This window comes from Girardinichthys multiradiatus, chromosome 9 (assembly GCF_021462225.1).
Source record: "Girardinichthys multiradiatus isolate DD_20200921_A chromosome 9, DD_fGirMul_XY1, whole genome shotgun sequence".
NCBI lineage: Eukaryota > Metazoa > Chordata > Actinopteri > Cyprinodontiformes > Goodeidae > Girardinichthys > Girardinichthys multiradiatus.
In genome coordinates this window covers 31825511-31847482 of record NC_061802.1, presented here as the reverse complement: position 1 = coordinate 31847482, position 21972 = coordinate 31825511, and the positions used below count along the sequence as shown (strand labels likewise).

General features: G+C 38.0%; 2 protein-coding genes across 5 annotated transcripts in view; both read left to right on the top strand.

Annotated features, from left to right (window-relative positions):
- Positions 1-996: 996 nt before the first annotated feature.
- On the top strand, positions 997-7219 carry hmg20b (high mobility group 20B). Of its 4 annotated transcripts, none has more exons than XM_047375095.1 (9): positions 997-1141; positions 1456-1574; positions 3119-3319; positions 3445-3565; positions 3647-3696; positions 3786-3852; positions 3988-4203; positions 4410-4542; positions 5484-5604. In XM_047375095.1, the coding sequence occupies exons 2-9, from the start codon at positions 1494-1496 to the stop codon at positions 5551-5553; spliced, it is 939 nt and encodes a 312-aa protein (XP_047231051.1). In that variant the 5' UTR covers positions 997-1141; positions 1456-1493; the 3' UTR covers positions 5554-5604. The 4 variants fall into 4 exon arrangements, with proteins under 4 accessions (XP_047231051.1, XP_047231048.1, XP_047231052.1 ...); XM_047375092.1 differs by having other exon boundaries at positions 998-1141; positions 3644-3696; positions 5484-5600; XM_047375096.1 differs by lacking the exon at positions 5484-5604 and adding an exon at positions 5717-7219 and having other exon boundaries at positions 1000-1141; positions 3644-3696.
- A 1059-nt stretch (positions 7220-8278) lies between these two features.
- The window catches only part of unc13a (unc-13 homolog A (C. elegans)), a 76652-nt gene continuing 62958 nt past the window's right edge, over positions 8279-21972 (top strand). Inside the window, exons 1-8 of the mRNA XM_047375112.1 lie at positions 8279-8632; positions 17063-17092; positions 17191-17290; positions 18524-18641; positions 19269-19392; positions 20258-20328; positions 20597-20651; positions 21376-21405. Of these exons, the coding sequence (XP_047231068.1) occupies positions 8611-8632; positions 17063-17092; positions 17191-17290; positions 18524-18641; positions 19269-19392; positions 20258-20328; positions 20597-20651; positions 21376-21405 (550 nt within the window). The 5' untranslated portion in view covers positions 8279-8610. The remainder of the gene's footprint in view (positions 8633-17062; positions 17093-17190; positions 17291-18523; positions 18642-19268; positions 19393-20257; positions 20329-20596; positions 20652-21375; positions 21406-21972) is intronic.

Genomic DNA, 21972 nt, shown 5'->3' with positions numbered 1-21972 from the left:
ATTAGATGTCCATGCAACTAATCCAAGGAATGTATTTATAACTGGTGCATGTTGGAAATGCTCAGTTTAATAGCAGGAAGTAACTGAAAGCATATTACTATACAAGGCGGAGGTACTGTTTGTTTGGACTAAGTAGTCTTAAATCCTAATGCATCTAGATTAAATTTAATCTTATAAAGAGGCAAACTTGAGCGAAGAACAGAATTGACCTAAACATTGTAGAAAGCCTCTATATTGTTTGCCCAAAACATTTAACTCTTGTTGTTGGGTGTCAGGCTTGATTACCTTTTGGTCAAAATAAACGGCCTTTGGCTGAAATGGGTATAGTAGAGTAAATCCTAAAAGTTATATTGAAAGCCGCTTGCATATGTGATGTTTTAAAGTATGTGCTTGACGTCAAAGACTGGTTACCGTGGAAAGAAAATGCATTTGAATTGCCATTTAATTAAAGGTGGATTTGCTGGTAAACTTGAATTTCTTCTGAACAGTGTTGTTTGAAAGGCAGTAAAACACGTAGCAAGTTGGTGCTTGCTGTGAATCATTTGGATAATGAATAAGAAAAGATATCGGTAGACTGTTCTTCTCTATTTAGCTCTGGAACAGTTAAACATGTCTAACCCATCTGGCCTGGGATACCCTAGAAAGAGCTGGAGGAAGTCGCTGGGGAGAGGGATGCCTGGGGTTCCTTCCTGGACCTGTTGCCCCTGCGACCAGATCTCAGATAAGCGGTAGAGGACGAATCAATTTATACCCTACGGCGGGTTTTTTTTTTACGTCAAAATGGCCGACTTAATCTTGTAAAAAGCAGCAAATTTCGTTGGACAAGTAAAAAGAAAATACATTTGAGAAATTGGTTGGGTGATTTTGTTCACACAAGTTCTACAGTATCTAAAGTAAATAAAACTTCCCTGAAGTTTGGTTTTCGCCATTTCCTTGTTATGCGTAAGACGTTGCGTTAGATACCTGCACAACAGTCAAAACTTTAAACGTACTTTATCGTCCTCTGTGAGCCAGTGCATACTGGTTCTGATTCACACAGAGGTTGGGTTTTCTCAACTAACCAATCACGAGTCTCCATATCAGCCAATCAGAAAGCAGAAACACTTCTCTTCCTGTTTGGCCGACGGACACATATTATCTGGTGAGAAATAAACGCTTATTCTAAAAGTATTTAGAAATTTCATATAAAGAAAAGTCTCACTTTTTGCCGATATCGGTCTTTACTTCAGACATGACTATTGTTTTTCTCAGGTGAAAAATCGAACCTTTTAACTTTCCCTTTTATGTGAATTTTGCTCATTTTTGAGCGTGCGTGTGTGGCTCCGACCAGTTAACGTTAGCCATAACGAACTGTTAGCAGGCTGGTTAGCTTTAAAAGCGCTGCTCCTCATTGGCAATTATTGCTAAATTTACACGTCCCTCCATTTTTGTTTATCCTCATACTTATTTTCACAGAATCACCCTGACTTGGTTTAAGTCTTTGAGAGCAAGTGATGATGGGAGGAATTAAACAAGAGCAGAGTGATGGATCTCAGCAGCCCAAAGCGTCACACACCGTGGACCAACAAGAGGAGGTGGGAGCTGCTGCAGAGGAAAAGCGATAAAAACACACACATCCGCATATATGACCATAAACGCATGCAAAAAAAAAACCAAAAAAAAACAAACATAATGCAGAAGCTAAGAAATTCCTCATTACGAGTGCTATTTTATGGCTGTTGAAGCAGTAGAGACATGCAGTTCTTTGTCCTCTTCGATTTTCCTAACATATTTAAAGATTTTAATATTTACATATAATTTTACCAATACTGAGAAATTCAGATTAAAAAAAAAACTGAAAAAAACAAGTTTTGAAAATTTCTGTATAATGTAATTTAACAATGCAGTTTCTGATGAAGAATAAATTAGGAAACCCACAGAAATTATTTACCCTTAAAATGCCTAAAGAATTATTTAGGCATATCATTACAGGTGCACATTATTAGAAATTCATTACTCGGCATTTTGCATGAGGTTTGCCCAGTTAAAACCTCAGACATTTGTATTACTCCGGCTTGTCCAAATAAGGGTGAACACCTTGATTAGATCAACAACTCTGAAAACATTCAAAAAGAAGATTGTAACAGTTTATCAGTCTGGTAAGCAGGCTGGTGTAGAATCTCAGTCATCCAGGAGATGACTAGTACCCTGGCAAGCAGGATTTTTGCAAGGTCTTAAAAAGCCTTACATTTAATCATCTTATTTGAAATCCTTAAAAGTCTTAAATATGCCCAGATTCTTAATGCTGGGTATTTGGGTCCTTAAATTGTTGGAAAAAAAAACAACCTACAAGCTCTGTGATACAGGCTTAGAATATTCTTAATCAGAGGACGTTTAGCTTTGGGGGTAAACCTGCAGGATAGTTGTAATCCTGAAACTGGCTTCACTGCATGTTTGGGTAATAAAAATGAAAACATTTTGTTCCATTATTCCATGCTAGCTCATTCATCATGGGACCAGCTCACCACCATAGAATCCATCATAAATGTATCGGAGGGTTCCTGAGGAAAATGTGAGAACATCAGTAAAACAAAAACCAAGCTGAAGCAGAACTGGATCCTGTAACATGAAATTGGCCCAAAACATGGTTGAGAACAAAGACATGAAACGTCCTGGGCCTAGTTAAAGGCCAGATCTTGATCTCATTGAGATGCTATCGGGTAACACCAGCTATTAGTGGTACGCTGTCCTAACATTTGTTCCTTAGCTAGAAAACACATTTTTGTTTATCTTTTATTTAATATGTAAAACATTGTTATTTCTTGTTGTTTAACAGCAAATACTCCATTTTCTTTTAGAGAAAAAAACTTAGACATGTGTATATTTCTTTTTCATGCAAATTAGATTTATATGTTATACTTGTGGTGATTTTGTGTTGTTTTTCTTTTCATGATTGTTTGTTTAACAAAAAGTTACACAAAAAAAACGTGACTGGCCAGATGAAGCCAACTGATGCTGTCCATCAAGATTCTAATTTGCAGTTTAAACAATAAATAATGTAGATGAAAATTAGTATAACTTTTTTGTTGTTGTATAGATTCAAAATTTAAAGCAGACTGTTTTTCATTTTTCTCTGCAGCCAAAGAAGCGAGGTTGGCCAAAGGGAAAGAAAAGAAAGAAGGTTCTACCTAATGGTCCTAAGGCGCCAGTAACAGGATACGTCCGCTTCCTAAATGAGCGACGAGAAGTTATGAGAGCCCAGTACCCCGACTTACCTTTTCCAGAGATCACAAAGAGACTCGGAGCAGAGTGGACACGATTAGCCCCAAATGACAAACAGGTTATTGTTTGTGTTTGTTTTTTGTTTTTCTCTTTTTAATGCACATTATATGCTAAACTGTTATCCTTACCAAGAGAAACTTAGTTTTTTGGTACAATAACTCAATGTTTTGTGAACACTGACAGCGCTATCTTGATGAGGCGGAGCGAGAGAAGATGCAGTATGCCCAGGAGCTGAAGGAATATCAGCAGACTGAGGCCTACCACATCACCAGTGCCAAGATACACGACAAGAAGATTAAAAAAGGTAACAGCTGACCTCATGTATGTAAAGCAGTTATCTGCCATGAAATAGGTTTGTATAATGCTAATTTCTTTCTTTCAGAAGACAGTCTGTCAGTTGTTGTCAGTTCTAGTTCAGGATTGTCTTTAACAAAGGTAGGCGACCCTTATGAGGTTTATTTTGATATTTATTCCATACATCTTGGAGGCTAAGTTATCAGTTGGTGTTTTTATTTCTGTTTTAGGCTTCTGAGCTCCCAAGCAGATTTGACATTCCAATTTTCACTGAAGAGTTCCTGGATCAAAATAAAGGTAACCGAAACTAAAACTAGGTAGCTGCCCTACAAAGATAGTATTTAGAGGTACCAAAGCATTTTGTGGCTGTGAACTCGTATAGAAAGATTATGTTTTCTCCTGCCGAAACTTTGCCTCCGTTTGTGTTTTCAGCTCGAGAAGCTGAGTTGCGACGGCTTCGGAAGGCAAACATTGAGTTTGAAGAGCAGAATGCCGTGCTTCAGCGCCACATCAACGACATGAACAACGCTAAAGAACGTCTGGAGGCTGAACTGGGGCAGGACGAGAAGCGTACACAGGCTCTTCATCAGCACTTGCTGGCCATTAAACACACGCTGGTCAGCAGTCTCTCATCAGTCCCTCTGCCAGGTCAGAAGCTGCATGTTGGTTACACAGGGAAGGAGAGGGTAGACGCTAGTATTCATTTAAGCTGACAAATAATTGCTCGTGTCAGGTGTTATTTAAGAAAAAAGATATTTTCAGTGTAATCAAACCCTAATATTTATGATTAGAGGATCAAATAAAATCTGTAAACATCATGCGTGTTGATTTTGTATGTTTTAATACCTTAACAGGTACAGGGGAGATGGCATCTCTTGGTAATCTTGACTCATACCTGAGTCGACTCAGTGGAGTCCTGGAGGGAAATCCTCAGAAACATCATGCCCTGCTCAGCCAACTTCACGAGGTCTTTTCTCATCTTGACAGGTAAATATTACATTAGAGTCAGTTTGGCACAGTAGAAGTGTCCAAAAAAGGAAATGCTTTGCTTCAGTACATTCTTTGTAATCGTGTATATCTTTGTCTTTGCTTTTAGATAGAATTATTTGTTTAAACAACTCTAGTCATTGCATCAAAAGAGCAAAAACTGTTTGCTAAAATGTTTAAATGAGCAGGTTATTGTCCTATGTTAGCAAGGTAGTATAAAAAAACACCAAAGCTGGTTATAAAGAGCTCTTTAATTATTATTTCTACATTTTGACAATTGAGTGTCCAAACTTTCTACTGCTGGATTTCTTCGACATGTAAATTGAAACTGGAATGCATCACAAAATAGAAATGTAAATCAGTGGAACTATAAGAAAATATTGCCTGAAATACATTGTTAAATTGGTTTATATAATGTAGTGCCTTGCAGAAGTATTCCCACTTCTTGAGCTTTGCTAAATTTTAAGCTTTTTCAACCACAAACTTTAATGCGTTTTGTGAAAACAGACCAGCACAAAGCAGCATTCTGTTGTGAAATGATATGTCGTTTTGATAATAGTTTTAGAATAAAAATCTGAGTTTAGTGTGAATACATATTCATTCCCTCATAAGTTCAGCTTTGTACGATCACCTCTGCTGCAACAACATCTGCAAATCTTGGTCTTAAGTTTTTGCACATTCTTGTTTGGAAAATAGCTCCAGCTCAGTTAACTGAATTAAGAACATCTGTATGTAGATATTTTCAAGTCTTGCCACAAATGATCGATTAGATTGAACTTTTACTGGACAGTTCTAACACATGAAGAGTGAACGTTTTGTTTCTAGGCCTGAAAGATTAACTTTGGTCCCACCAGACCGGAACACTTTTTTCCACACTATGTCAGCGTCCCCTAAATGGCTTGTGGCCAGCAACTAAACTTCTTTTGGCTTACTTTCAACAGTGGCTTTCTTATTGCCAGTTTTTGGAGTGCAGGACCAATAGCTATCCCGTCAACAGATTATTCCAGCTGAGCTGAGGATAACATACAATCCCCCCAAAAAATGTAGGTTTGGGGCTATGGTACAAAATGTTCATAAGTCAAGGAGTATGAACACTTTTTCAAGGCACTTGCAAAATGCATACAGTTGTATTCTTAGTTCTGTTATTATTGTCTCTAACTTTGTTCTTTGACAGTGAGAAGTTATGAGGAAACTCCAACTAGATGCCCATCCAGCTATGCCTCATCAGGACACATGATAGTAATAATCCATGTCAGTTCCTATCAACAGAGCATGTGGGTGTGATCACATCTGCAAAGTAAATGGTACAAATTCTTCTGAACAACACGTCTATTGTTTGTAGATACATGTATTTTGTATGACACATGTTATTCTGAATGTGAATCTGTGCGGCAGCATGCAAATATTCTGTCAAACTAAGTCTAGTTTTCTCTTGAACTGACCCAGCTGGACAAATAAGGTTGACTTTAATTGTGTTTTATAGCTTTTTATCAGCAGTTGTCCACAGATTCATGGCAGATTAAATATAGCATGTATATAATTGTTTGTATTGTGCTTCGAATGCATTGACGAAAGGAAAAAGTATTGGCAGGGCTAAATCTCAAATGCTGGGGTATAAAATGTTGGATTTTTGAAATTGCCAGGTTGTGGGATGAACATGATGTTTCAAAGGTTGTCAGAACATTATGTGTTTCCAGTGTATTTGTATTTTTTTTACAGATGTTCAATAAATTATATTGAACTCATTGTTTTCAACAAAAAAGGAATGTGTTAAATTTAATTTCCTCCTATTGGTGAAAGACATGGCCTTAAAATGTACAACTAAAGGTTAGAATCACGTCCCTGAACAGCTTATGAAGCTGCAGTAGCCATAAAGTTAAAATACTGTACAAGGATTTTGGTGAAATGGGATAAAAACTGGCTTCTTGCAAAACCGAAGCCCACCAGCAGGGGGGTACGTTGACCCTTTCACATTATTTATCAAGCCCAATTATTTTTAGTGTAAACGACAGGTTAATTCCTTGTTTAGTGACTTGACATGGTTCAGCTTGCCACTTTTGGATAGTCAAAATAAACAGGTATTTTTAGATGAGTACAATTTTACATTTATAAGACATTGTGTATCCTTTAAAGTTTAATGTGTAATGTTTATCTCAGAAAATGCAAAAATCCCAACGTGTAATTCTAGCTGTATGGTATGGAGTTGAGGAAGTATTTAAACAGTTTTTTGTGAGCTGTTTTATAAAAGTCTTTTTACAGAACAATACGGATAAGATGACACTTTTAGAGCGCTGTAATGTGATGTAGTATTTATTAGTCGCGCTGTATTTATAAAGTACCAATTATTAACTTTAATTAATTAATTCATGTGTGAGCCAGTACAGTTGTGTTCACTGCAGCCCGGCCAAATGCAGTTAGTCCATTTTGAAACGATCATATAGAGTGCAATTATTTTATAAGCTTCATCCTTATTCAAGTCAGCTTATTCAAATTTAGTTAATTTTCAGTTCAAACTAACACAAAATCCAATTTGTGCTATCAGATAAAATAAGCACTGCAACAACTTTTTCTTTGTCTTCAAATATCACAGTTTTACTGAGTTTCTGGTAAAATATGTAAATTTAATAGTGTTGTAAATGGGGTTAAGTGTTCATACCAATTAAACTTTTTCACAATTTGTCACTGGTAGGATTTTACATGATACACCAGCTCAACTCAGTTTTGCAATATATTTGTCAGAGCCACCTTTTGCATTACACCTACAATGGGGTATGTCTCCACCAGCTATGCACATGTAAAAATGGAAATTTATTCCCGTTCTTCTTTGAAAAATATCTTCAGGTTGGTCAGATCGGGTAAAAATCATCTGTGAACATCATGTTTACGTTCTGCCCCAGATGTTAATTTGGATTTTAGTCTGGACATTGGTTGTGCCATACCAACACACAACTATTCTTTCACCGTTCTGCTGAAGGTGAACGTCCATCGCAGTCTCAAAGTCTTCTGGAGCCTCTCACAGGTTTTTTCCCTGTATTTAACTCCTTCCATTTATCTATCCATTCTGACCATCTTTCCATTCCCTGCTAAAGTAATTCATCCCCACAGCGTGACACCACCTTTTGTTCTTCACCATTTTTCACAGTGGGGATGGTGTGAACAGCCCCTTCTTCCACATGTTCGTTCTGTACCATACATGGCTTGTGGCCAAACTTTAAACCAGACTTCTTGCGATTTTCTTTAAGCAATATATTGTATCTTGCCACTCTTCAGTACAGGAATAATGGTTTTCCTGGCGGCTGATTATCCCTTTAGAGCTATAAATCTCTGCAGCTCCTCCAAGGTTACCAAGAAGCATCTTGGCTGCTTCTCTGGTTATTGCTCTCCTTACCCGTCTTGGACAGACGTGCTTTGGTAAGTCTACTTGGTGTGTCCCTTAATGTGTTCCTTCGTTATCTTGTTTGTCCACTTATGGTTTCTAAGAAATCTCTGAGCACTTTACTGGAAGTGTTTAAACTGAGATTAAATTTAACACAGAGAGACTGTTGAAAAATTACGTGACTTCTGACACTTGGTGTATCTTGCTTTTATTTAGGGGTATCAGAACTAAAGACGCAGAATACAAATGTCAGAAATGTATTGTTAATATTAAACCTTTAAATGTGGCAAGCCCCACACCATCACCACGCGCTCTGACGTCACTGCTGTCCGCGCAGCTGGTGGTGCTGAAGCTGAACAAGATGGCTGTGTGTTGGGCACCCGAGAGCTGAGAGAGAGCGGGAGGGGTGGAAAGAGGTGCTTAGACACGCCACAAAAAGAGAAAGACGGGGCTGCGACGCCGGCCTTCTCTGTCCGAGCGAGAGGACGGTCGACGGTCTGTTATTTTTTTTGTTTTACCGGCTGTCACGAAGCCAGTCGGGCTCCGCTGCAGCTGCTGAACAGCGACGCCTGGCTTAACCCACCTCCTGCCCAGCCGCTCATCGTTCCCGGAGTGTGTTTTGCAAAGATTATCTCTGCCAAATAGGAAATTGGTGAAGGAGCTGGACCCTGGACTAAAGGAGCACATAAGAAATGTCATTGCTGTGTGTTGGAGGTAAGACGAATCTAACAGAATATGTCTTGGCACGATATATTGTCAGTTTCCCCGACCAGCTGATCTGAGCATTTAAAATAGCTCTAAATAGTATCTTAGGGCTTTACTGAGGAAAGTAAAAAAAAAAAAAACGGCCATCTGTATTTTTTAAAACACATTCTTGCGCTAACCAGTGTGTGGATTAAATGCTAAATGATACGTATTTCTGAAATATATTTGCGAATTTCACGGTAATTCACAAAGTATTTGAGTAATGTGGGATCTAATAACTCTTCAGGCGGATATCACAGAACCTGGCGCTGCTCCAACCAGATCGATGCTACAGATTAGTCCATGTGTGTGTTCCTGGCAACCTCAGTCAAACATAAGAAATCAAAATGTAACCTACGTTCAGTTTGTTCCTATTTGTAAACTGTTTTGTTAAAAGAAAAGGTAGCATGTTTTTTTTTTATAGCTACTTACCTTCATCTTAATTTTTCTTTGTCAGTTACCCCACCAAAAAATAAAACTGGATCATATTTTCTCTGGCTCGTACAATGTAGATATTATTACATAGATGTTCGGTCCACCTTGATGTGTTTACACATTTTCTGAATAAGTTTTATATTATTTACTGTATTTCTCTGGAGGTTCTTCTTTTGCATGCCTTGTATTTGGACCTGCAAAGGTAGGGTAGGAGTCCTATGAACATCAAGAGTTGATATTTTGCACAACGAAAATCACTTTGTTATCTGGTAAGAGCTTGACTGATTTTTCATTAATTAGATCTTGAAGGCCATCCAGAAACCTCCCTAACACCCCCCCCCCCCCCCCCCCCCCCACACACACACTTACAGATGTATAATAAAAATATAATTGATATATAAGTGATATATGTTGAATTTGTGAACCCATTTACATGCCTAAACATTGTGCAGCTAGTTTAAGGAGGAAATGATGATAGTAAGTATTTAGAATATTCAAACTTTATTTTACTTTCATTGTTCAGGTTATTAATCTAATGGTTATTTAGGATTAGTTGTTAATGTGTTGGTGATGCTGATGTCAGATGATTTCAGGCATGGGGAAGATCTAAAGAACAGGAATTTATCCATGTCTTACATTTTTGTGTTGTGTGGTATGAAGGAAGGAGATTTCTTAAAACCTCAAAGAAAAAGTTGTTTATGTTCATTAACCTATAGAAAACTACACTTTATTGCCAAAATTACTGGGTCAACCCTCCAAATGATTGCATTTTCTCACTACTACATATTCCACCATAAATTGTTAGTGGTCTAATTGTGGAAGCAATTGGGAATGACAGCAATTTAGCCACAAAGTGGTAGGCAACAGAAAATCACAGAGCCTGGGTCAGAGGATGACGAGGTTAAAGGTGCGCAGAGGCCGACAACTTTCTGCAGACCTCCAAACCTCATGCAGGCTTCAGATTAGTTCAAGAACAGTGAGATGGGTTTCCATGGCCACTGGACTCCAGAGCAGTGGAGATGATTCTCAGGAGCGATGAATTATGCCTCTCTGTTTGCCAATCCAGTGGCGAGTTGGAGTTGAGCGAATGCCAGGAGAACAGTACTTGCCTGACTGCATTTGTCAAATGTAAAGTTTGGTGCCAGGGTGAACATGATGTGTTTTGAAAAAGACTCAGCAGTAGTTGTGTGAAATTTGCTTTATTTGAGAACATTCAAGGGATTGTTTACCTTTCACAGGAGACCAATCAGCATCCTTTTAATGACAAGGTATGCACACAGCCCTCCACATATAGTAGAGGCGATCCTGGTATAAGCGCTTGTAGGACATGGTAATAGCAGTATCAACTTTAGGCACCTTATTTAGATATCTTATTATGTACTTGTCTGGGCATGGATAGCTTCATTACAGTATATTAGTGAATTATGAAGCAGAGCGTACACAATCTGTCCATAAACTGAATATTGACAGACACTTGATCATCCAGTAAAACAGCAGGCCTTAGTAAAATTAAACATTTACCTTAACTCAACAATACATAGCCAAAAAATAATATAGTTTTTAAGTTTATTCTGTGTAGAAAACACATTGCTCCAAGCATAACAATGGCTACCAAACATTTAGGTACATTAAGTCCATCAGAAGGGGGCAACAGATCCTTCAAGCAAAGGCTAACATGTTTTTGCCACACACAAATATACATAAATTATTGGATTATTTGTATCAATTTACAAATGACCTGCAAGTTGCCTTATGCGTACATTTGTGTTCACTCTTCACACTCTAAAAATCTGCTAATGCTGAAAGTTTTACAAAGTTTCAAGCCTCCATAATAGGTACCATGTCCTTAAATGTGTGCACATCAGTTTTAGGTTACCTTTCATTTTCTTACACCCATATTTTAGTAACTAATGAGCTCTGTTTAATTCTCACGTGTTCGGTGTGTGTTTTCCAGATTGCACCAGTTTATTATTGCATTGCTGAAGCTAATTCTACATATATTGAGAATTGACACTGGTTCTTTGGTGGTTCTATATCCTTCCTGGTACTGAAGATCAGCAAAGGCATTTTCTCATTACTTTCTTCACACCCCTTAGAAGGCCAACTGCTATGTTTGCATCAATAACATATTGTTTGATATTAATGTGGGGATACACAGAAATGAAGAGGATAAGACTTATGCCTGTTCCCACCTTTGCTCCAGAGGTCATGTAGTATTAGCTACTCAGAGTTGTCCCTCCCCCCTCCATGTCTCGTGTTGTTAGAAGTAATCTGAAATGATAAACTGTGTCACTGAGGCTGAGTAAGCACATTTTAATCTGCCAGCCACCCTGATTGTGACACCCGGCTGCAAGATGGCAATGAACACATCAGACAAACACAATGCAGAGGCCTAAAAGGCATCAGTTCCACTTTCTCTCATTATCAATACTGATTTCAATGTTTGTTTAGATTTTTTATTTTGTGCTTAATAAATCAGAGAACCTGAAATTTAACATGGTATTGGCATGGTCCCATTCCATCCTTGCAGTGCCAGATGAGATTTATGTACACTCATCACACGGATGAATGTGATATGTAAATGTAAATATGTAATAAACATTTATTTAAACTGTTCTATTAACAAGATCAGATCCTACAGGCGATCCCAACAATACATTTCAAACAAGGATTAAGTGCACATGTTTGAGTATAGTGTGAATTTTCTTTAATTGATGGGTCACAGTTATACAAACAGGCTCAAATATATGCATACTTCCATATTACTATAAATGAATAAGTCTGCTTTAGCAAGCTGCAGGGAAACTGCACAGTATTAACTGCCATCAACAAGCGTCTGGCGTAAATTCTGGTTGGACATTGACCTTTCTTATCCAAAGTTGTAGAGTTATTTTCCTTCAGTTGTGTTCCTGGAACAGAGCTTTCTTTCCATGTCCAAATATTTTCAAGAAGGTGTAGGTTGGGCCCATTCCAAAAGCCTGACGCCCTCCCCTTCAATCTAAAACCACTTTCGATGTGTCTTTTAGGATGGTTGACCTGTTTTATCCAACTGTGTCCAAGTTTAAACATCTGACCCACACTTGCACCCTTAGATAAAAAGCAATTTAGTAGGATGTCCAAGAACAACCCGAGATACACCACGGGCAAGGTCTATCATGAACTGAAAGCTGCTGAAACACCAGTGTCACTGCTCACAAAGTGAGTTTTACATCACCGTGGACATAGTGATCAAAAGGGAAGCACCTGCTTCACACCTTCAAGGACCGAAATTTTCAGTTGCCCAGCTGGACAACTCAAATACCTTCAGGAGAAAAGGTCAGACGAGATACAGTAAATATTTCATGATTTGGCCGCCAGACCTCAGCCATATTGCATTTGTCTGCAACTTATTCAGTGAGACGTGTCCACATTTTAGTGAGGATGTATGTCCATTTTTGAGTTGGTATGTGTGTAGATCAGTGTAAATCCGCAACAAATTTGAAATTGAGTACCCTAGTCTTTGAAGTTGTTTGTTGCATAATCATTCAAACCTGTAGAAAGAACCGTCCAAATGCATCAGAACCTTAAATTAGTATATTCACATTGGCAGTTTAATGGAACTTATCGAAATCTTATGGACGTTTGTAACCTTTAGAGTTTAATCCTGCCTGTTTATTGTATTTTACATCTAGACAGACAGAAAATATACACACTACCAAAACACTGGCTTCTTTTCCATCAAATTCTAATTTTAGGACTGTACTCATTTATTTCTCCTCAGTGAAGAATGAGAAGTGGAATCCTGTAATTGCTGTCGATGCAACTCAACACAATATGCAACACTTTCTCACTGTGCTGTAAATGCAACAGCGTTGGTTCAGTCTTATGCCTAGCAGCATGTACTCCTTCTACCCCCCCATCTACACACACACAACACCCCTCTTCTCTCTTTCCAGCACCCCTCTCCCCAGCCCTGTCACACTAGAACGGTTATTTTTAGAGTTGGGGATGCAGCTCACTCTGACTGCATCCGGCGGCTCCACAGAGAGATTAATGGAGCACAAGCAAAAGAGATAGAAAGAGAGTGCACGTGCACACTCACCACATGGCAAGGGAAGCTTGTAGGAGTGAGTGATGGAGTGAGAGGAAAAGGGCGATGACTGGATGAGGACAGGCCGCTGTGCATGAGGGTTGGTGCTAGGGTGCATCTGTCAATGACTGTTAGTATTCACATGTTAGTCAAATGTGAATTGATTGAATTAAATCTTCCCTACCCTTTCGGATGTGAATGCTTTGTCAGCAGGTAAATGTCTGGAAGTTGATTTTACTTTGAAGTTGGCTAGCAAGCACATGCTTCACCACACCACCAGCGCTGGCACCTGACTTGTGAATCAGAGCCGTGGTTAAGGAAGAGATGGGCATCTTCCCAGAGGTTTGCTGGGGAAAATGCTATTTTAAGAAACCTATTTGTCCAGAGTGATTATCGTTCCTGCTTTCACTAATGAAGAAAATGACTCAGAATGTGTTGCTTTGTCATCTTCTCTTCTACAAACCCTTGTTTTTTTTAATTTGCTTTACTCAACAAAAGGCATTTGCATTTATTTACTACCACAGTGGACAACTTGACTGACAGTTGTGTTTAAATCCTACTCAATCTAAAAATTTTATAGTATTTTACAGATCTAGATAAGTGCAAAAAGAGGAAAATCAGTTTTTTCTAAACTACCTGTTATTCATTTTCCTAAAAAAAGACAAAGCCTTCCCTGTTCTCACATTGGCCCGAAAAATGCAGCTATAGTCTACATTATGCCATTAGATTTAATGTATTAGCCATCTGTATGTTTGGGTTACTGACTGAGAACCCACAGAGGCACTCGAGGACCAATAGTGGGTATGCCTCAGTTAGGATGAAGAATAGCCACTGAAATGACATGATTTGCAGATCAATCCATTGCCTCTCCACATGTTAGGCTCAAAAAACAGCTTCATATAGTTCTGGTAATTATCACCATGGATTTTTATTATTTTTTAGCTTTAAAGAAATAATTTGTTAGTTTTTCATCATGGAGTAATAGCACTACAAACAATTTAAATTGTGGGTACATATCAGTTATTTGTTGTGTACTTCCCTAATCCTCAAAGTCTTAAAATTAACATACAGGCTCAAATATATACATACACTGCCACGAATATATGATTACATGTCTTTTAGCAAGCTGCAGACAAACCACACAGCTTTGTGGGCAACAAGGTGATGACATTATTCTGGCTGGATATTTCACTTCTGTCCTTATAAGATTTGGTGGAGTTCCTTTAAATTGGTTGGTTTTCTAGGGTGCTTGGTGGCTCAGTAGGTAGAGCAGGTGCTCCATGTGCAGAGGCTATAGTCCTTGATATAGTTGTCCTGGGTTTAATTCCTGGTTTTGGAACATTTGCTGGATCTCTTCCCCTTTACCCTCCACCCTCTTTCCTGTCAAGCTACTGTTCATTGAATGATACTTGTGCTAAAAAGCTTTTGGTGTTCAGTTATCTTTTTTTAAATAGCCTGTATACTTTCAATAGGTTGAGTTCTAGCTGTTCCAGAAACCTCTTGTTAGCCTGCTTTATCCATTCCAAGACTAGTTTCCTTGTTTGTTTGGGATCATTGTGCTCTTGGATTAGCCAAATGTGTCGCAATTTGAACGAATTTCATGCAAACCTAATGTAAGAGAACTTGTTAGGATGTTGGAGAACAAGCCAGAAACCACCAAGGCTCAAGTGTACCATTAACTAGAAACACCAGTTTGGGGAGGGTCCTAGCTAAACCTGGTTTAGCAGCACAGTGGAGTGAGTAGCTGCTGACCAAGAACGAAATGCCTCTTCAAAAATAATCCCCTTCAAGCTCGACTAAAATTTGCAGCTTTCCACAAGCCTAATACTATCTAGTAAAACGTTTTATGGTCAGACCGGACAAAGATTGAGTTATTTGTCTGTGATGAATTAAAGTATATTTGGAAGAGTCAAGAGGATCCTTTCAATACAAAGAATACTATACCAGCTATCAAGCATGGCGGAGGTAGCATCATTTTAACGGTGTGTTTTGCTGCTTCTGTTATTGGTGCATTGCACAAAGTGGATGGTATTATAAGGAAGAAGGACTACCTCCAAATTAATCAACATCCCCCCAAATCAACAGCTAGATTCATAACATTTTGTAAATTATCCCAAATACGTACCAAAGATGGTTTTTGTTTGGATAAAGCAGGTTAACATTAAGATTCTGGAATGGCCCCAACCTGAAATATTTTGAAGTTTGTGGCTAAACTAATTCTAAAAACTGTGTTCGTGCAAGGAAACCAAACATTTAAATCAAGCTTGACCAAATATGCCAAAAAGAGTGGTCAAATATACAAATAAGTGTGGTTTATGTGCAACTAAATTAGAGACATTGATCAAAATATTAGTGGGGTTTAATGTGCATATTTGACTTTATATGTACAATTTTGACCATGGATGGATTGGAGAAAGTCCACTATAAATTCAAACTTATGTACCCAAATTGTTTTAATCATTGAAGTTTGTGTGTTGTATTATTATCCCATGCCCCCAAAAATCAATTCTAATAAAAGTATTAAAAGTCAAAAATTAATATGAAATTCATGCCAATGATTAGTGCTTGTACCTTCCTGGCGACCCCAAAGACTGTAAATAAACAGTCTATGGGACAGTTATATAATTTAAGTATCTAAACAAAATATCCTGTTATTAAACAAGAGGTAAAAACATTTGATTTCCATTATCTAGAAGTGTTTTTCCATGGTATCCTACTATTATAAAGTCTGTTGTTTTTCAAGGTTAGAATGATCAGTTTACTAGAATTTATTCCAAATTTGCCCAATGTTCTTTTGCAAATGGTTCACAAATGGAAAAAATTTAAATTGTAAGTCTAGAATTGGGGAGATTTAAAATGCAAGATTAATAATTGTCACTGTCCATTGTCATTCTCATATGTACCTAGGAAACTTTACAAATTGGTGTCTTTAATGTTCTTTTTTTTTAGATTTATTGGTAGTTGTGCCTGATCTTGTAAATGTAATATGAATAAACACAGGCAATCAGCAGGAATTAAATATTAGCACTCTAAATATTAATACCTCACTGCTGAACAGAAAGAGGGTAGACATCAGTAGGGGTCAATTCAATGAATAATAAATGCGGATTTGACATCACTGGTGTTTTAAAAGTCATTCTGGTACCTCTAGAGTACTCTGTTAGGGGCGATTGGCAGTCAAATCCTGACAATGCCTTGTTCATCATCTCAGAGAAAATGACTGCACTGCTAAGTCTGTCAGGTCACGTTGGAAACTTTGAGGGATTTCACACATGCATTTTTTAGAGATTAGAAGCCATATGGCCACGCTTGTCCCTAGTGTAACCGTCACTTTTACCTGAACGAGCTGTTCCTTTAGCCTCCAAAAAAAATGACTCAGAGACTTTCACATCTACTGAATGGATGCAGGCTTTCATATTGAGATCCTGGCATTCTACCCAGAGAGAACAGAGGAATCCCAGACTGAGAATTGCAGACCTCCCACCTCATCTCTAAAATGCCAAACTGCTGTCTCTCACCAGCCAGCTATACTTCAGAGTGTGTAAGCTAGAAGCAATGATTAAGTCGTGTGCCTTGTAGAAGTACTCATACCCTTTAAGGTTTTTCACATTTTGACAACTTCAGCGCATTTTATTGTAAATTTGTTGTGATAGACATTGATACATGGTTTACAAAATGTTCTACTAATAAAAATCTAAAAAATGTGGTATAATAAATCTTCTTTACTCCCAGAGTCCTAAATACAATGCAGTGCATCCAATTGCTGTCATAAGTCACTTGTGTGGTACTACATACCAAGATATAGGCCCACATCCAGCAACTGGAGAACCTCTGCATCAAGAACTTTAGGACAAAACAAACTAATGTCTTGTTTTTTGTTTTCAATTTGCACACAGTAAAGAAAGGCAAGCTCGATGGACCCCAAGGTGAGTTAGGAACATTAAACTCCATGTATCAAGCTGTTTAATATAAATGAGCAAAAAGTATATGTTGGGAAAAACGTTTTGTATTTAATTTCTTACAGAGAAATTTAACACATACGTGACCCTCAAAGTGCAAAATGTTAAGAGCACAACCATCGCTGTGCGTGGCAGTCAACCATGCTGGGAACAGGACTTTATGTTGTGAGTCTTCTTATTCCACTCACCTCTCCTGTGCCTTAATTTCAACATGCATTCCCACAGTTAGTCTCTTTTCCTGTCTGCTAATTTGCTAAAATAGACATTTAATTAAAAATGTCTTCACACGAAAAGAAAAAATGTCTTCACTGACTTGTTGCTGCTCTTCCTGTTGGAGTAAACTTTATATGTAGTCTGCAGTTAATTGCACTCCCATGTAAACAGCTGAAACCAACTTGAAAGCGTTTTACTGTACTGTTTGTCATTGTCCTGTAAACTGAGTATTTTGTGCAAAATAAATTGTTGGCTTCCTTCGAAAGAAACTAAATATAAGCATTAGAGTTGGTTTAAACAGTCATGCCTGTTGTCAGTACAGACACAATAATAGCATCAAGCTATTAGCAGAATATCAATAATAGATTATATTATTTCACTTAAAGGGAGACTTCCCTCAAGCGTCCAGTTCTGCTGAAAACATTTGTTTTGTAACCCAGGCCAACAGGATCAGCAGCATCATTTTCTAAAAGAAGTTATTTTTGGCTTTTTGCTTTTATTTAGCCTTCCTCCTGCTGAGGAGTGAGAGAAGGACATAACATGTCTCCACACCCAGAGGGTTTGTGGATTTATTTTATCTAAAGAGTTCTTTTGAACTCAGTAATACTGGAAATCTGCCAAAAACAAAAATGTTTCTTCAGAATGGTTTTTACTCTGACACATGCGTCTTTTCTTTGTAACTACTCTACCATTCAAACAGGAGCAAATCATTGAGTCTGCCCACTTTATCAGGTCTTTGGGAAATGGAAGTAAAACATTTCACTTAAAGTTTTGAATAATTAAATTGGTTGTTATAGAAAAGGGACTTGCTAATTGCTGAGAGATGCTCCCGCTGCATCTCTCAGCAATCTATACCAGCTGTTTACTCTCATTAGAGTGCTTTGTGAGCTCCTTACATACGCTATATGAGCATTATGTTTGTTGCAATGAGAAAAATTGAAGCTTATTCTTGTTATTCCGACAGGAACACAGTTTCTGCTCTTATCTATCTTGTCAGTAGCCTTGTTGACAGTCTACTGTTCATGCTGAATGACTCATTTAGCCAAACAGGTTTAATCTTGGCACACATCTATTACAACATAGAAATGCAGCTACTGATGCCATTTACTGCTAAAAGTCATCCATATACAACTATGATTTGTTTTCCATGTAATTTTTTAACAATTTACTTTTTCTGACATACAGTGAAATAAACCGTCTGGATCTGGGCCTCACAGTGGAGGTGTGGAACAAAGGACTGATCTGGGACACCATGGTGGGAACTGTGTGGATCCCCCTGCACAGCATACGACAGTCCAATGAAGTACCTCTCCTGCTCTATTTCTCTATTTCTAACATTAATAATAATTCAGTACTTAAATCTGAGTGATAAATAATAAAAAACAATTAACATTTGATAATGTTCCTAGCATGAGTTTTATATTGTATTTTGAATTGGTCATATTCTGTTCTTTAATTATTCGCTTTTGGAGCAAAGCAGAGAAGGGAGATCTTCGGTCAGGATTAAGATTGTCTGCAGACACAAGCTGTGATTATTTGATAGTGGTCACATTAAATCTAAAGAAAGTTTTGTAACATTCGCTGATTTTTCAAAAGTTAAACTAGCACAACCCCACTACACACAGAGCAGTTTGTATTCAAAGCCTGGAAAACACTATTCTAATCAACATGAATGAATGTTCTGTGTTCAAGAAAAAAAATACTTATAAGTGAAGTTGCATAATTTAAAGTAAACAGAAAATATTAACTGTAAAATGAGTTTAAACCTGGAGATGACTGACTCCCTCCCACCACAAAGCTCCACTCGTGGTTCAGGATAGATACCAAAATATTACACTTTGACAACTTTTTTCTGTGTACTAAAAATACACACCGCAAATTCATCGACACAAATGCATACTTTTGTCTTGTCCCATCTCGTGTTCTTCAGGAGGGTCCCGGTCAGTGGCTGACCCTGGACTCAAATGTGATCATGGCTGAGAATGAGATCTGTGGGACCAAAGACCCGACCTTTCACAGACTGCTGCTCGATACCCGCTTTGAACTGCCATTAGGTTTGATTTTTAGCATATTTTTATTTATTCTATGCAAAAGGTTCAATCTTCCCATTTGAGCCTATTAGATTTTTTCTGTGTTTTCTTTTAAATTTGAGCGCTTTATTAATATCATGCTGTCTACTGTACCTACCACATCCATCCACATCCAAAAACTTCAACTCTTAATTTTAATGGGTTCTTAATGTAGATAATGCTAAACTTACTGTTTTCCACATCAGAAAGCAATTGCAAATGACTCCCTCAGTGACCACACTGGAGGAAAATGAAATAGAAGTGGTTAGCGAGTATAAATACCTTGGTGTCTTGATTGATGACTCCCTCACTATTAACTCCTATGTGGAGAAATTTGCGAAGTAGCTGAGGCTAAAGTTGGGTTTTTATTTTTGAACAAATTTTTTCATTTCTTATAATGTAAAAAAGTGACTTGCAGCTGCATTATGGAGATCCTATCTAATGTTTCTGCTCACTGTCTTCATATGGTTGACATTGCCTATCATGCTGCTCTCAGGTTCAGCACTAACTGTAAAGCACTGACACATCACTGTGAGTTTTACTCTCTCACGTGGGATGGCCTACTCTGGCTACTAAAAGGCAAACTCACTGGCTTATTTTTTTTTATATTACAAGCCATACATTGCATAACATACATTATGAAGGCAATACTTAGGCTACTGCCTTTAAAATGTAATCTAATTGCACAGAGAAGTACTGTTCCTTACTCTTTCTGTTTAAGTGGCTTTCTGTTGCTTTCAGTTATATTTACCCGTACTGAAATGGAAAAAAAGGCTATTGTTTATTCTGCACACTTTGCTTGGAATTTGTTGCAGAATGACTGGAGTAACTTGTTTTTGTTTTTCTGTAGACATTCCAGAGGAAGAGGCTAGATACTGGGCCAAAAAACTTGAACAACTTAATGCAATGAGAGATCAAGATGTAAGAATTTCACTATTTTACACAAACTGTTAACTAAATGCCACATGCATTTACTTATCTTTTTAATGGTTTCTCCTTATAATGCATTCTTCCAAAATTGAATTTAGCTGTTGGTTTGGTTTCGTGTGATATCTCTATTCGTGTTTCTGATTAATTTGGCAGAGCTGCCAGAGTTAAGATCTGGTTTGCCTGTATTGTTTTCAAGTCAAAGATCTTAATATTATTTTGCTAATAGGCTTGTTTCCACTGCTTCTTTTCTTAATGCCAGTATGCATACCAAGAAGAACAAGAGCAATCACTCCATGCCCCCTCCACACAGTGCTGTGAGTGTCACCGGTATCTTCTGCATTCACCTCCCTCTGTGCCGTCACCTGCTGTGTCCTTTTTGTGCCTCCCGTTTTCCACTCTCCCCATTCCCTCAGCTCTGTTGCCCTGACTCATTGAGAAAAAGACTACACAGGAGGTAGCAATGAAGCTATTAGACTCAACAGAGGGTAGAGAGGGGAAAAGCAAGGGAAGTTGATGTGACTAATCATAAATACATGCCTGTCTGAGCTCCAAAATGACTTAAAGGGGATAGATGTGTGATGAAATTGAGTTGACATATGCTGCGTGTCCAACACTTTCGCTGTCTCTTTATGTGACTGGTGATGGGGACGTAGGGAGCAGGTGGAGAAGAGTGTGCGGTTAGTCTGCTTACAATGGCTTTTCTTTCTTGATGTTAATGTGTTTGTGTGATTGATAACAGCATGTATGTGTTTTCTGCTTGTAGCTACTCTAAAGCGTCATGGTCAGCTGCTTTTAAACAGTCAGTCTCTATATAAGCTGCTTCAGTGGCCTTGTCTTTGTTTTTTTTTACTCATACAAAGATATGCACTCAGTCACCTCTTTCATAACCTCTCAGCTAACAGATTTACACTGTAAGATGATCACTTCTCCGGGTTGCAGATCTTCACATGTTTGTGTAACTTCCCATGTGGATTTCTAATGTGTTTAAATTATATCTGCAAATGAATATTTACTAGTTAACAATTTCTCTCTGTGCAGGTAATTGGAGTCTGTGGGGAGACCAGCAGAGTAAGTTTCTGTCATGCACTTCTGCTAATGACTTGTGTAACTGTGTTTATTGTCCACATCTTAGTGTAATGACTGTGCAGTTTATCTTAGAGATCATAACTGCATAAAAACGGGTTCCCATCTTCGAACTTGGCTTCAGCTTATATTCAAATATTTTGACTAAATGATCAAATATATAACATTAATTTCAATGAAGAGGCACAAGTTATTCACAGGGGCATAGGTTTTGGAGATGGGGCATAGGTGTGAGAATGGCCATGAGAAGATAATTAAACAGATACATGTGTAGAATGCTGTGTTCATGTCCGGCATGGAAAATTGCCCGCTTATCCACTCCCTCAGTGTCACAATGATGCGTTTAGGTACCGAATCGTGGTACCGTTTGATTTTATTTGATTTGGTTGGTACCTATAAAAGTACCGAATTCAGTACTCATCCCTAATCAAAAGTAGATCTAGTATGTATCCACAGTAAAGAAACACTATACTAACAAATACCCATGCACATAAAGAAAGGTTTACACACACTCATCAGGGTTATAGCTGTTTACACATACAGGCTCAGATA